This window comes from Salvelinus alpinus, chromosome 31 (genome assembly GCF_045679555.1).
Source record: "Salvelinus alpinus chromosome 31, SLU_Salpinus.1, whole genome shotgun sequence".
Classification (NCBI taxonomy): Eukaryota; Metazoa; Chordata; class Actinopteri; order Salmoniformes; family Salmonidae; genus Salvelinus; species Salvelinus alpinus.
In genome coordinates, this window is record NC_092116.1 from 5,244,820 (window position 1) to 5,260,432 (window position 15,613).

General features: G+C 45.3%; 1 protein-coding gene across 9 annotated transcripts in view; it reads right to left on the bottom strand.

The window, feature by feature from the left end:
• LOC139561870 (actin-binding LIM protein 2-like) overlaps positions 1-15,613 on the bottom strand; it is a 111,929-nt gene that overhangs the window by 8,115 nt on the left and 88,201 nt on the right. For 3 of the 9 annotated variants that reach the window (XM_071379221.1, XM_071379219.1, XM_071379223.1), the window contains exons 7-15: positions 9,929-10,016; positions 9,170-9,228; positions 8,643-8,684; positions 7,812-7,889; positions 6,968-7,111; positions 5,726-5,843; positions 4,723-5,052; positions 4,137-4,217; positions 1,050-1,151 (exon numbers count right to left, since the gene is read on the bottom strand). In XM_071379221.1, the coding sequence (XP_071235322.1) occupies positions 1,050-1,151; positions 4,137-4,217; positions 4,723-5,052; positions 5,726-5,843; positions 6,968-7,111; positions 7,812-7,889; positions 8,643-8,684; positions 9,170-9,228; positions 9,929-10,016 (1,042 nt within the window). Of the gene's footprint in view, positions 1-1,049; positions 1,152-4,136; positions 4,218-4,722; positions 5,053-5,721; positions 5,844-6,967; positions 7,112-7,811; positions 7,890-8,642; positions 8,685-9,169; positions 9,229-9,928; positions 10,017-15,613 lie in introns of all 9 variants that reach the window. The other 6 variants (XM_071379224.1, XM_071379225.1, XM_071379220.1 and 3 more) reach the window with 5 other exon arrangements.

Here is a 15,613-nt window from a genome sequence, read left to right on the forward strand (position 1 = left end):
AGTTCAAATACTGTTTCAAATATCTCAATTACTATCACATACATTTCGAAGTAAGTATTCAGATATTGTTTATTTGAAAAGACAAGTGGTTGAATACTGGAATGTATTTGGAAATACACTTGGAAAGTATTGGCATGTATTTGAAGAGTTTTTTCAGATACAAATAAATATTCCCATGCATTTGAACCCAGGTTCCTAGGAGTATTTTAAAGAATGCATTTGGAAATAAGTACCTGAAAATATAATATAATTATAGAAGTTATTTGAAAATAAGCAGGTGTTGATATTGGCCACATTACTTGAAAACACCAAAATACACAGAAAGTAAATATTTAAATAACAAATACACGTGTATTTGAACCCAGGTCTGGTTTGCACGAGTGTAATTCATTGGCTGATGACCTGGATAGAATGATGTGATCCTTCCTTAACCCATAGGAAGTGATGACACTTCTCAGTGCCGCTGCCCATGCAGTCCCGTTCCATGTCAGCCATTGCTCGTGACGTCAGCTCAAAATATCTTTGAGTGCAGCAGTCATAACGTGGTTGCATTATAAGAGGACATGATCACGTTGATACAATATGTCTGTGACAGTGGATTCGAACGAATCTCAATTTACCTGTGAAACTGAAGAAGCATTCAGATTTAGACAGACCTCAACATATTGTATAGGACAGATCCCAACACAGGATAAAGAAAGAGGAGAGAGAGAAAGACACATTTAGATAGAGCGAGGGAAAGTGAGACAGATAGATCTCGAGAAAAAGGAGCCAGGGAAATAAAACGGAAGGGATAGGTCCGGAAGAAACCCGTTGCCATGGATAAAACACTAACACAAGAAGACAGGGAGAACAGAAACGGGTTGATCCCAGACATCAGCTATACTGTTATTGTATAATGTCCATCCGCCTACTTAGATCTGTTACCTAGACAGACCTGGACAGACAAGACAGCAGACAGACGGCACGGTGCAATAGAGAGGTCTTGTTGAGGGGATCAAGGGTCGCGGGGTCAAAGGTGAGAGGTCAAAGCGAAGTGGAGAACCTACCTGGTACGTGAAAATGCCTGGGAGCAGCCACATAGGTGGAGGAGGGAGATTTGCCGTCGGAATAGGTGGACAAACTGGGTGTACTCCGTCCACTTTCACTACCTCCAATGGGGAAAGGAGGGAAGGGGGAGGGACAGGGGAGAGCAAGAGCCGTGGATGAAAAAAGGGGGGCAAAGAGAAGAGCAAAGAGTCATGCCATTGTGCTTACTGGCCAAAGCTTTAACTATGAAGCGGAACCAACATTATTCATGACATTTATCAACTGACTTGATAACCCAACCACTGGTTACTGATAGGGCCGTAGGTTTTTCGTGACCATTTATCCAGACCAGGACAAACTCTAGGCCCTTGTTATTGGTACTTGGCTCACGTCGATATCCTAATAGATGAACGAAGGCTACGAGCATCCTATAAAGGCAGATTGCTCCAAAAACATATAGGTTGGCTCAAGGCTTTACCAGTTAATAGCAATGCATTGTGGCCACCGACGCACGCTGAAATGGGACAGCGTCAATGTGTTTCTACTTTCAACTGAAAGTGTGCACGGCTGTAATTATGACCACAGTCCATCACAATGCATTGTGTCACACAGGCTGGGTGATTAAGTCACTGACGCCTTACAGGCCATAGCTAATAAACATCTACATTTGAGAGTTGAAAAGAACAGAGGGGGAGGGGAAAGAAAGACAAGAAAGAGGAGGAGAAAAAAAAAGAGGAGAGAGATTGTTCACTCGATTGAGCACACGCGCCTCTCTCGGCCCTTTGTGGGAGAAACAAAAGGCAAGAGTGAAACCGTCGGGATGCAAGAGGATGAGGTCATTCGGACAGAAACACACGCGGACACACACATGCACACACACACGCACAGACACACACGTGTACACACAAACACACGCGCACAGTCACGCAGATGCAGACGTACACACACACACACGTACACATACAGTCTACACACACAAACTGGCATTAGTGCAGAACTCAGTTAATTTGCAGGGCAGCACCTCCACAAATCGGGAGCTAAGGCAGGACACTGAGCCCGAAGAGAGGTGGGGAGGTGGGGGGGTACTGGGTTTTTTAGGTATGACCTTCAGTAGCATCATAGAGCGACGTAGCTTCTCTCAGAATAAGAATCTACTAACATGTGGTAGCAATTCCTCATTCAAGAACTAATCCTCATGTACTGATAATAACTCTTACATTGGATGCAGTTGTCATTGCATCATTTACATAAATTCACCGAGTGGATTTTCTTTCTGTCGTTGCCTTATCCCTCTGTCTCCTCTCTTTTTTCCCTCTTTTTCTGTCTCCACCGCATTTGTCTTCCACTCGCTCTTCAAAATTCAATTCAATTCAAATTCAATTCAATCACCTCTTATCTCTCTCACACACTTCCTGCCTCTAGCACCGTGTTGAAAACCTAACAGCTAAGCCACTTGTGTACGTGTGAGGGATAATCATCCGCAAACACAATCATTTAAACTAGCCTCCCGAGGGAACCTGATAGTTCATTAAACCCAAACCAGAGCATAGAAACAAACTCTCTTTCACGCTGTGTTAGGAACCGCTTGAGCCTGAAAAGGCAACCGGCCCAGTGTGTGTGAGTCTGTGCGTGTGTGTGCCTCTGTGTGTTTTTGTGTGCAGAACGACGTGCAACTGCAACTGGCAACCAGACCCCAAATTACAGCACCATCACTCCACCACTCCTCTCCTCCCTTTCATTCCCTCATTCCTCCAGTCCTCTCTTTCATCTTGGCTCGCCGAGAACTTTACTTTCCATCTCTCCGCCTCTCGTGGAAAAACCACCCGAAGCCTGGCCCGCGTGTTCTGATATACAGTACTAATGCTCCGGTCAAACCTCATCTCTCTCTCTATCTCTCTTTCCCACTTTCTTTCACTCCTTCTCAAGGCTCTTTCCCAATCCAACTTCTTTACAGGGGGAGTTCAACCTCAAATTCTTGTCAGCCCCAAAAAAGTGACCCTCTTCCAACCCCCATTCAATGTCATACCTCTTGTTTCCCCCTCTCTTCCACCCTCTTTTACTCTCTCCCTCTTCCTAACTCATGAGGCGTGATATGTTCAGCCCGAAAAGCTGGGACGTCCACCCAGCTATCTCCAGTGACCCAATGAGTCACAATCTCTACAAGCCCTGGGGCATAAGTCAGCCGGTCATTGAGTGTCTCCAGTGATACAACCCGTAAATCTGGATAACAGTAAAAAGAGCTGATGGGAATCTAAGGAGGCCTTCGTGGTTTGGCTTTGTCAGCCAAAGGAGAAGCAGTACAGCTGAGTGATCGCTTTTTCTTATCTCTTCCCTGAGGGAAACTGGAGGTGACTCGTGATAAAAAAAAAAAGTAGGCCTACTCCCACACACACGTGTATTTGTCAAGGTTTTGGTCGAGTTGACTTAGGTCAAACACATTTATTCATTGTTCGCAGATACTGTGACTTATCATGCGGTTCCAAACTAGACCGCAGACCGACGTATTTAACTATAATACCGTATACCCCCGAACTTATATCTCCCTGGCAGCAACCCTCCTACAACCATACAACCATGAAACCAACCACCTGCAGTTTCTCCCACTCACTCCATACAAAATCACCATCGGACACCAAAGGTTTAAAGGGCTGAAATACACTGAATAACAACAGTCAACTCTAAGGCAAGGCATGGTTCCCAAAATAACAACAACAACATAAACACTCACAGGCAATCCATTTCAAGGTCCGTGCAAGCCAACAGTTGAGGTTACATGTACAACACTTACATCCCACCAAACATAGAAACATAATATAAGGATGTAATCTGCCATCTTCTCCCCCAGTAATATATTCCCATGTCAAGTATAACTGAAATACAAACAGTATATCGAACATATCCACAATTACAGTCGGTTCCCATGCACAACAACAAGACTAAGACAACCTGAAGACAAAATTGAAACTTCCACAGACAATAGAAAGGGCAAGCAAAAACAAACTTAAGGGGTCCCAACACACAACCTTGATGCACACCAAGAAAATCCAGTATTACGCTAAGAGAAAGAGAAACAGAGCGATAGAGACCAGGGGGATCTGGTGCGTTACCGTGACTGTGAGGAGGTAAATTGAGATGCAGGAACGTCTTAGGTTTAGATTCAGGTGGTAGTAGGGGGTCCTGTTTGAGGCCTAGGGGGTGAAGGAGGGGGAGAGGGGGAGACGAAGCACAGGGAGGTGGTTTGACACGTCACACCTGTGTGGGTAGGGGAATTCTCGCGTAGGCAGAGGGGTACAATTGAACCCCACTTATGTGCTGGGAAATTGTGTAGAAAAATGGTGCTTATGGTAACTCTGATGGGGGGGTTGTGGGGGTGCTGACATTAGAGAAACAATAGGCATTTATTCTATGTAAAACTGTCAAACCAACAACAGCGGAAACCATACAGATATTGTGGGAAACACAGCACACAAAAATGCAATACCGATAGGTCTGAAACAGTCATTGTGGGACTCGTTGGGTGCCATTGTTTATTTAACTATCGATTCGTTTCGAGTGTGTACACAGCCGGGGATGGGGGACATGCAGTGTTATCACTGCAGAGCCGGGAACAAGTCTAAAGCTGACACTGCACTCCACACCAGCGGACCCATGGGTCCAGGACAGTGCGTTAGGGACTAGGGAAGGACTAGCTACCTCTGAAGTAGGGCACATAGTTGTGCTGCTGGAGCATGGCCAGGGTGGTGGGGTTGAGGGGCAGAGGAGAGTTTCTGCCTCCAGGAGAGACTCTTCCCCTGGGAGAGATTCTGCCAGGCACTGTCATCCCCCCAGGCGTTTGCAGCGCCCCAGGGTACTTGGGGGGTAGGCCCTCTGAGTAGTGCATGGGGAGGGAGGAGAAGTCCCTAGCCAAGGGGGAGAGGTACTTAGGCCCCCCCGTGTAGGCCGCGGGGCGGGGGAGGGAGCTGGAGTCAAGGGGCTGGCCATTGTATCTATTACCCATTGCTTTACTGACCATATAAAGATCCTCTGTAGGGGAAGATGGTGTAGAAGGACAAGATGGTTTTTAGGGAAAAGAGGACACTGTCCATAGTACTGTCCCTTTTTCAATAGACAAATACAGTACAGATTCTGTGGTAATACCATGTAAAAGTGATGGCATAACCACCTCATTCAAAGAGAAGCATGGAATGAAAATGGATGAAATGTTGGAAAATTCTGCAAGAGGAAAAAAAAAGAACAGCATCTTGGAAAAACACGTGCTCTCTAAAGTAATAGAATTAGCGTGGCAAATCAAGACGACGCTTGAATGAGGTTGCACATTTTGGAATATGATGCACATAAATATTACACCATACACCAGGGTTGGGGTCAGTTCCATTTCAACTCAGAAAGTAAACCACATTCCAACTCGAATGTCCGTGTACTTCCTGAATTGACTGAATTTAAATGGAACGGACCCCAACCCTGTCATGCACTATATGCAAATGCTGTATATTAATGACTACAACTGTACATAGTATTCTATTATAATAATGTATAATATACGGATAGTAGCAAAATACTATGTTCTACTTTTCTATATGTCAACTCTATATGTCTTTCTATATGTCAAATGTACAAACATTTTACTATGTGCTCGTTTTGTTGTTGAACTGCTGCTAGCTGGAGGTGAATGGTGAGGGGTGAGGGGGGTACCTACCCGGCCTGCTGTAGTTCTGGGGGGAGCGGGACGGGGTGTACCCTCCATACCTCCCCAGGGAGCTGGTGGAGCTGGGGCTGGAGGGCCTCCTCTGACGGGGAGACTTCTCTCCGTCGCCCTGGAAACCAGGACAGGAAGTTACGTCATCACAACGTCACACAAGGACTGAGGACGTCACGGATACGGCCAAATACCTAACACGGAAGGTTCGCCGGAACGTTCACGCACGCTGCAATCGCGGTGGGGTACAACACCACGGAATCATAGGAGTGTGTGTTCCACGTCAGACTATGGGGGATTCGCTGATGTGGTTTTAATGATCGGGATCAATCACTTTATAGTGTGCAAATGTCCTTGAAAACCACCCTTTTGCGTCAACGCACGCGCACAGGCGCGCACACTTCAATTCTAACACACAACCATCAATAACATTTGAGAGGAAACACAAAACAATGTTATGGGGAAACATTGAAATGAGTCGTGTCCGGGTGGAGCTCAGTATGAGGTCCAGGCTGTGCTATTTTACCTCTGTTGGAGTACGAGAGAGCAACTGGGGGGACTGCAAATAAAGAGGGGAAGACAGAAGCAGATGAGTAAAAGATTTGGCGTGGGCCCTCAGATCCTCACAAAGCTCTCCACCCCTGGACTGGTACCACCTGTGTATATAGCCAAGTTATCGTTACTCATTGTGTATTTATTATTACTTATATTATGACTTTTTATACTTCTTCTCTATTTTCTTTCTCTCTGCATTGTGGGGAAGGGCCCGTAAGTAAGCCTTTCACTTTTAGTCTACACCCGTTGCTTGCGATGCATGTGGCGAATACAATTTGATTCAATTTTGAGTCAAATTAACTCATATCATCTGAGGTGATATGAGTTAACCGAACAAACATGATTGTGAGCATGACTTTGACATTCGTTAGGCGTTGGGCTCAATGAGTATGACTTGCTTACTTGCTATACCCCTCCCAATGTCTACGGTTGTGGGAATGTTGAGGGAAGGACCAAAACAATACTAAAAATCGGCTTTTTGCACCAACTTCAGACATTTTAGCCAACTAGGCTGGGAGAGAGCTATGATTCAACTGAGGGAATGAGTTTCCTTTAAAACAGGAAGGAGGGATACCTTTTCTGCGTAAGGCTATATGAGACTGATGGATAAAGGTTCAGTGGGTGGCTTATGGAGAGGGAGAGAGAGAAAGAGAAAGAGAACGCAGCTCCCTTGTTCCCTCCCCTTACATCTCCGTAGTGTCGTTCCTCTGAGGGGTAGCTGACATAAGGGGCGTAGGAGAGCATGTCGGGCCGGTCGATGTTGTAGATCGCCTTGATCTTTGGCAGTGCAGCGAGGTCTTTGTAATCCAGCATCTCATCTCCTAGTTTGGCCTGGGACACAGAGGAAACACGCCAGCTCAGTATTTTTTAACATCGACCACTTTGATAATGAGAAAAAACGATAATGGTATAGGCAATTCACTCGAGCCCAGTTGAAATACTGTCGTCAACGTAGCACAGTCGACAATCGATCAATCAATTGATTGCATCGCTTGCTCTTTGGAGTATTAGGCTGGCTATCTATAAAACACGTTGTGACAACTGCAGATGTAAAAAGGGCATTCGTTATATATTTTTGCTGTTGATTTGATCACAGTGGACAACCCTGGTACTGGAGACCTACAGGACGGGCAGGCTTTTGCTCCGGACCATCACTAACACACGTGATTCAACTAATCAACTATTCATCGCGATATTATGTCATTGAATCAGGAGTGTTAACGCTGGGCTAGAAATTTAATTTTAAAAAAAAACCTGCGGGAGGTATGCAGGAGGTTGGTGGCACCTTAACTGGGGAGGATGGGCTCGTGGTAATGGCTGGAGCGGAACAGGTGAAATGGTATCAAATACGCCAAACACATGCGTTCCATGCGTTTGATGCCATTCCATTTGCTCTGTTCCAGCCATTGTCATGAGCCGTCCTCCCCTCACCAGCCTCCTGTGATACACACTGTTGCGCTCCAGGACCCCGGGTTAGTGACTCGCTCTTGTCCTGTGCCGCCCTCTAGTGGTGAGACGAGGTGGCGCTTACGTAGATGACCCTGCTGGGAGAGCCAGACGCACTGGAGGCTGGGACAGAGGTGATGCTCTCAGAGGAGGTCCTGGTCACCTGGAACAAGGACGACAAGGAGTTAACTCTGCTCACTATCACTGAAAAGGATTGAAAGGTTGAGGGAGAGAGAAGGAGACAGAGACAGAAACACATGTATCTCTCTTGAACTGACAACTTCACATTGCTACTCTCGGCGAGTTCCTCTTTGGGACTAGCATTTTTTTCGACAGCCCTGCCACTAACTCGAGATTAACTCTGAGCCTAGGTTAACACATAGCAGTGTAACAACAAAACACGAGCAAGCGTTCACCCCTCCTCTGGTAATAAAACACTACGCAGCATCATTCAAGGTGAAAGCAGTGGTAGCGGTGACCATAACAGTCTCCTGACACATACGGATACTGTGACACCAGACAGACACAATACTGTTGTTCATTAGTGAAGCTCAGGTGGACTACAGTGATCAGTGTCAAGTTTAACCACCACCTATTCACCCGTTAGAGTTCAAGTTGGGGCTAAATTCCATTTCAACCTAATCCATCACCCGAATTGAAATGGAATGGATCCAAACCTCGGCTATTACCATACTACTACAGCAAAGGCACTTCCTGTGTTGGATCACATGATCAACCTAACAGGATTATGGGGAAGTGAGTGTCCTAGGGCCGGGCTAGGTACAGCAAGTGCTCTGTGGGCGTGGCTAGCTACTGAGCGTGAAGCCGTTTCGGGGGTCAAGGTTGAGGGGTCAGGGCAGCCCATGCAGAGGTTGGAGGTGGGTAAAGGGATCTGGGCTGCACATGCATCACCAACCTGCCGCTCAGAGACGTCATTGAGCTGTATCCGGACCTGCTTCTGGGAACAACAGGTGTATTACATTGGGGAGGGGACAGAGTACTGGTCTGGGACCTGGGCTTATTGACTTACTGCACAGTAAGTGCACTTATTAGGTGCCCTTTGTTCAGGGAATCAAGATCAACACAATGCCAGTCGGTCAAGTTGGGCTGCTTCTTCTCTACGGATGGAATCCTAACTTGAGACACAAGTTTGAAACAATACGACTCCTGGATATTGTGACATAGCCATAGTTAGACTGTGGAGCTACTTTAGTGCAATCTCTTCTGGACAGATGCGCATGACATAAATGGTAGTAGCATCTGTCCACAGACTGTTGGATGCGACGACTAACGAGTCAATTTGTTCCGGTACACGGATTTTCCGTCACTGATCATTCGGACAAATCACAATTTTCGCAGGAGCTCGCATCTTTCCAATTTCGTAACGGGAGGGGACATTTGGACCATGGACTTGCCCGAAACTGTCTCAGAGAGAGAACTCACCTTACTCTTCTCCTCCTGTCTGGCTGCCTGTCTGCAGGGAGGATGCCAGATAGAGTTACCTGAGAGAGAGAAAGAGAGAGAAAAGTGAGAGAGAGAGAGAGAGAGAGAGAAGTGAGAACGAGTAAAATAGGAAGAGAGCGAAAGAGGGAGAGAGAGGAACACAATGAGATGCTTCCACTCGAATGTGAAATCACCACCCATATTCTCCCCACAGCCGCGGTATCTCTGACAAAAGAGGCACGAGTTCGGCAAGCAAGAGTACAACCCTGCGGCCCCATATACATGTGTGACTCATAGGCAAATCAATTCCTATGCAGTCAGAAAGGAAACTGCAGGGAGATGGAGACAGGTTTCTTGTAAATCCCTGACGCGAGCCAAGCTAACAGCTCTAGCGCTCTAGGTGCAGTAAATAAGAGAGAGGGTCGTAGAGTGGTGAACAATAAGGCTGAGTTTTGTGTGAGGTGATTCATGCCAGAGACATTCAGTGATTCACTAGCACTGTGATCTAATTCATTAGCATTGGGCAAATGCACTGTGGTTTTATGGCAGCTGGGCTATTAGTGAAGGACGTTTCCATGCTGACGGATGGGTCATGGGTGCATTTCTGAGTGAAAAGAGGGAGAGGGAGAGAGGGAGAGGGAGAGGGAGAGAGAGGGAGAGAAAGAGAAGACGGGTCGAGTGTAACAGAGAGAGAGAGGGAAGAGAAAGATGGAGAGAAAGTGAGAGAGACAGAGAGAAGAAGAAGAGAGGTTGGTCCACCTTGCAGGTACATCTCCTCTCCTTCGCCAAACATCTGCTCACACCTGGCACAGCGGGCACATGAGGGGTGGTAGTGTTTCTCCCCAGCCTGGCAGGGACAAGAGGTCAAAGGTTACAAAGTTACAAAGGTCATGAATGACATTGAACACGAGGAAACAAGCTAGGAAATCCACAGCGAGACGGAGAATACTAAAGAAGTGACAAATGGAAAAAGCCGAAATAAAAGAATCCAGTTGATTGACAAACATTTTGTCTTTCCTCTCGAATGTGAGACAGACATTTTTTTTCTCGTCGTCAATACACCAATAACCTTCCTTCCCAGACACAAGTATATCCTCAACCAGACGAAACACATATAAAGGCATGTTTTAAGAAAGTACTTATAGAGTATAGAGTACTTATAGAGTACGTATAGAGTATAGAGTACTTGTAGAGTACTTATAGAGTACAGAGTACTTATAGAGTACAGAGTACTTATAGAGTACTTATAGAGTACAGAGTACTTATAGAGGCATCTTCTGGATGTTTAGCTGTATTGGTGTTATAGGCTGCTGATTCTGCTGTTTGAAACATTCCCTAGAGCGTGTCCAAACTAATTCACATTCAGCCAGCTTATCCAATTAAGACGAAGATGACTTCGAGTCAGAAGATGACAACAAAGGAAGTTCAGTACTACAACTTGAACACAAGGGGGTGCTCTGGTACAAGCCACGTTACAGTTTAGGTGCGTACAAGCAGATAATACTGCAGGTTGGCTATGGGATCACTAACTATGTCTACAGTTAGGAACATCCGAACCTTCGTGCAACTAATCGAGATGTCTAAAAGGGAACACCAGCCCAATGTTTACATGACATCATCAATGTTTATTGTAGCCACGTATTCTATTAGTAGACATGAGATCCATCCCACCACTCTGTAAGCAACCTATGCGGTTTGATAACCATAGTGACATGAATGGCTTCACATTGAGATGCTAATGTCGGATGACACGCTATTCGTGACACGTTCATGAATTCCACAGAGCTGTTAGAGGTGGTAGAAATGATGTATGTGTCTATAATGACATGATGTCATGGTGTGGATTGCATCTAGGTTGGGTTAGCTGACGAGAGTTTCTATCTCTCACTCCCTTTCTGCCTCCATATATGTGTCTCTCCCTGTATACAAAATGCTTATTGCAAACACCATGACATTATCTCTCTTGCCCCACTCTTTGCTCTTTTTCTATTTTGTCTGTCTGTCTGTCTGTCTGTCTGGATCAGCAAGGGGATCCAATCCGGCCCGCGGGTAGTTTGAGTAAAAACATTTTTTTTTTTTTAAGTGTAGGAAAGCTTACTCAATATACTTTAAAATAGACTGAAACCAAATTGAAACTGTGTAGAAATGATAATGGACCTACATTCATACAGTTTCTTGACTGTGTCCAACTTGCTAATAATCACCGGAAATTAAAGCTAGACAGTCAGGGAGCATCGAAAAATTCCCCAAAACAATGAAAATTGTAACTGCGAGGAAATATAACCCACTTTCAGTGCGGCCCTCCGGACCTCGTTGAAGACCGAATGTGGCCCCTGGGGCAAAACTAGTTTGACACTCCTGTCCTAGACACTGATCTTGAGTCAGTTTAGCATTTTTTCGGAGATAGAGAGAGAGAGAGAGAAAGAGAAAGAGAAAGAGAAAGAGAAAGAGAAAGAGAAAGAGAAAGAGAAAGAGAGAGAGAAAGAGAGAAAGAGAGAAAGAGAGAGAGAGAGAGAGAGAGAGAGAGAGAGAGAGAGAGAGAGAGAGAGAGAGAGAGAGAGAGAGAGAGAGAGAGAGAGAAAGAGAAAGAGAAAGAGAAAGAGAAAGAGAAAGAGAAAGAGAAAGAGAAAGAGAGAGAAAGAGAGAGAAAGAAAAAGTGAGAGAGAGAGAGAGAGAGAGAGAGAGAGAGAGAGAGAGAGAGAGAGAGAGAGAGAGAGAGAGAGAGAGAGAGATAACAGGCTGGAATTTGATCCCTATTCAAACAAGGAAAGTATGGCAGGGTTGAGGACGGAAATAGATAATGCCACACTAACAACAATACACTGTCTCCTCTGTGCGAGAGCAAGGGGAAACGCTAGCATTTAGACCGGCTTTGGTATTGAATGATGAGTAGGCATTTTGGTTTTGAATTAGGAGTCGGCATTTTCTATGGACGAGGCTTCGTCATGGGTTGCCGTGTTGGAGGTTTGAAATTGAGGTGTGAGTTTGATACCGCTGCGTTTTGGTTACTGACATTGAAGTGGTAGGTGGATGTGTTGATAAGTGAGAATGGCGACCAGACGCTGAACTGCTAGAGGGACGAGAGGGCAGGTCAGGATTCAGACTGCAGTTCTCTCTCTCTATCTCTCTCTCTTACTCTCTCTTCCTTTTTCTCGTCATTCTCCTCCTCCCTTTCTTTCTCTCTCTTCTTTTTGCTCTTCCCTCTCCTTATCCGCCCTTTCTCTCTCGATCGACCTCTCTCTCCCTCCCTTCATCTATCTATATTCATCTCTCTTTCCCTTCCTCTCCTCCTCTCCCCCGCAGTATTTGTGACTAGGCTGGAAGGCAGGGGAGGTGATCACAGAATGGATTTTGGTAAGAGAGGCAGAGTAGAGCAACAAGGCTGACACACACACACCCACACCCACACCCACACCCACACACACACACACACACACACACACTGCAGTGGAACGGGGTGGTTGGGTGCACAGAGAACAATGGGCAATACAATGTCTTCTCTCTCTGCCCTGTCTTCAAACCAGCCGACCCTACATGGATCGACACCGCCCTAAAACCTTTCCTTTCTCTCCCTCTTACCTCCTCAAACCTCGCCGTGACCCTATTCACCCTCTCTCTATGGATTGTAAACATGACTCTCTGTAGTTGTAAACACATTTGACACGAGCCATTTAATACTACCCATATCTTCTTAGACCTCAGTCAGACCATTTTAACTACAATAGTTTCGACCAATTTCATGTTCTACCAATCTTCCTTCAGACCCCAAACTCCATTCAGGTTAAGCCTCCCTAAGGCCCCTCTATTGGCTTGACCCCCTCTGTGCTCAATGAATTAATCAATCCCAAATGCCGTGACATTTCAGTGCAGGGCAGGAATCGTAGGCAAGGCTCCACACAGTCCACAGTGCAGGACAGGCCCGGTGACTGACTGGGTGGGACCCTCCTAAATAGGCCCATAGATGGCAGAGCTATCTCTAGGTGGAGCTGACTATCTCTGTCTGCTGTAGAGGTCGACCGATTAATCGGAATGGCCTATTAATTAGGTCCGATTTCAAGTTTTCACAACAATCGGAAATCGGTATTTTTGGACACCGATTTGGCCAATATTTTTTTTTTCTTTTTTTACACCTTTATTTAATCTTTATTTAACTAGGCAAGTCAGTTAAGAACACATTCTTATTTTCAATGACAGCCTAGGAACGGTGGGTTAACTGCCTCGTTCAGGGGCAGAACGACAGATTTTTACCTTGTCAGCTCAATCTTGCAACCTTACAGTTAACTAGTCCAACGCTCTAACCACCTGATTACATTGCACTCCACGAGGAGCCCGCCTGTTACGCGAATGCAGTAAGCCAAGGTAAGTTGCTAGCTAGCATTAAACTTATCTTATAAAAAACAATCAATCAATCAATCATAATCACTAGTTAACTACACATGGTTGATGATATTACTAGTTTATCTAGCGTGTCCTGCGTTGCATATAATCGATGCGGTTCGTATCGTTGCTCCAACGTCTACCTAACCATAAACATCAATGCCTTTCTTAAAATCAATACACAGAAGTATAGATTTTTAAACCTGCATATTAAGATAAAAGAAATCCAGGTTAGCAGGCAATATTAACCAGGTGAAATTGTGTCACTTCTCTTGCGTTCATTGCACGCATAGTCAGTGTATATGCAACAGTTTGGGCTGCCTAATTTGCCAGAATTTTACGTAATTATGACATAACATTGAAGGTTGTGCAATGTAACAGGAATATTTAGACTTATGGATGCCACCCGTTAGATAAAATACGGAGCGGTTCTGTATTTCACTGAAAGAATAAACGTCTTGTTTTCGAGATGATAGTTTCCAGATTCGACCATATTAATGATCTAATGCTCGTATTTCTGTGTGTTATTATGTTATAACTAAGTCTATGATAGATAGAGCAGTTTGATAGAGCAGTCTGACTGAGCGGTGGTAGGCAGCAGCAGGCTCGTAAGCATTCATTCAAACAGCACTTTCCTGCATTTTGCCAGCAGCTCTTCGTTGTCCTTCAAGCATTGCGCTGTTTATGACTTCAAGCCTATCAACTCCCGAGATGAGGCTGGTGTAACCGATGTGAAATGGCTAGCTAGTTAGCGGGGTGCGCGCTAATAGCGTTTCAAACGTCACTCGCTCTGAGACTTGGAGTAGTTGTTCCTCTTGCTCTGCATGGGTAACGCTGCTTCGAGGGTGGCTGTTGTCGATGTGTTCCTGGTTCGAGCCCAGGTAGGAGCGAGGAGAGGGACGGAAGCTATACTGTTACACTGGCAATACCAAAGTGCCTATAAGAACATCCAATAGTCAAAGGTATAAAAAATACAAATGGTGTAGAGAGAAATAGTCCTATAATTCCTATAATAACTACAACCTAAAACTTCTTACCTGGGAATATTGAAGACTCATGTTAAAAGGAACCACCAGCTTTCATATGTTCTCATGTTCTGATCAAGGAACTTAAACGTTAGCTTTCTTACATGGCACATATTGCACTTTTACTTTCTTCTCCAACACTTTGTTTTTGCATTATTTAAACCAAATTGAACATGTTTCATTATTTATTTGAGGCGAAATTGATTTTATTGATGCATTATATTAAGTTAAAATAAGTGTTCATTCAGTATTGTTGTAATTGTCATTATTACATACCGATTAATCGGCCGATTAAAAAAAAAATGAATCGGCTTTTTTTGGGTCCTCCAATAATCGTATCGGTATCGGCGTTGAAAAATCATAATCGCTCGACCTCTAGTCTGCTGATCCTGCTTTGAAGGGGCGGGGGGGTTGCAGCTGGTGTGCTAAACCGCCTTGAGGAAGCCACATTTCCCTAACGCAATGAAATCACACATTGTTGTGCAGCAGCCCTGTGACACACACACAAACAAAAACGTACCCTCCCCACACCCCGCCCCCGCAAACGCCTCACAGCTATTCAGTTGCGACTGATTTGATTGAGGTTGGCAGGCCGCAGCGGCTGGACTACATACCCGGCACAATTACATACAGGCCTACTGTGTGTCTCTTATGTGTTCTGTGTGATGATGTAATGCTATGCAAGATGAAAGAGACAAGAGCGCTCATTCTATTTCTTATGCTTCTTATGTTTCTCGCCGGTCTTTCAAAGCCTGGCAACCGGATACGTGTTTATGAAAGGAGAGCGTGTGAGAGAGAACGAGAGAGAGGTGAGAGAGAAAGAGAGGGATGTGAGAGAGCAGGAGAGGCATAAGGGGGGGATCATTGTTTGCGCTTCCATAATTGTGTCCTAGTCAATGAGGGTTACAGGGAGTGTGGCCAAGACCCCCTCTTAGAGCTAGGGCCTACCCCTGTTACCCTATTTCCCTCCCCGCTGAGAGAGTATCCTGTGACCTTCCAGTCCACCGGTGTAAAACGAGCCCCTTTTTCACTGAAGTCATCT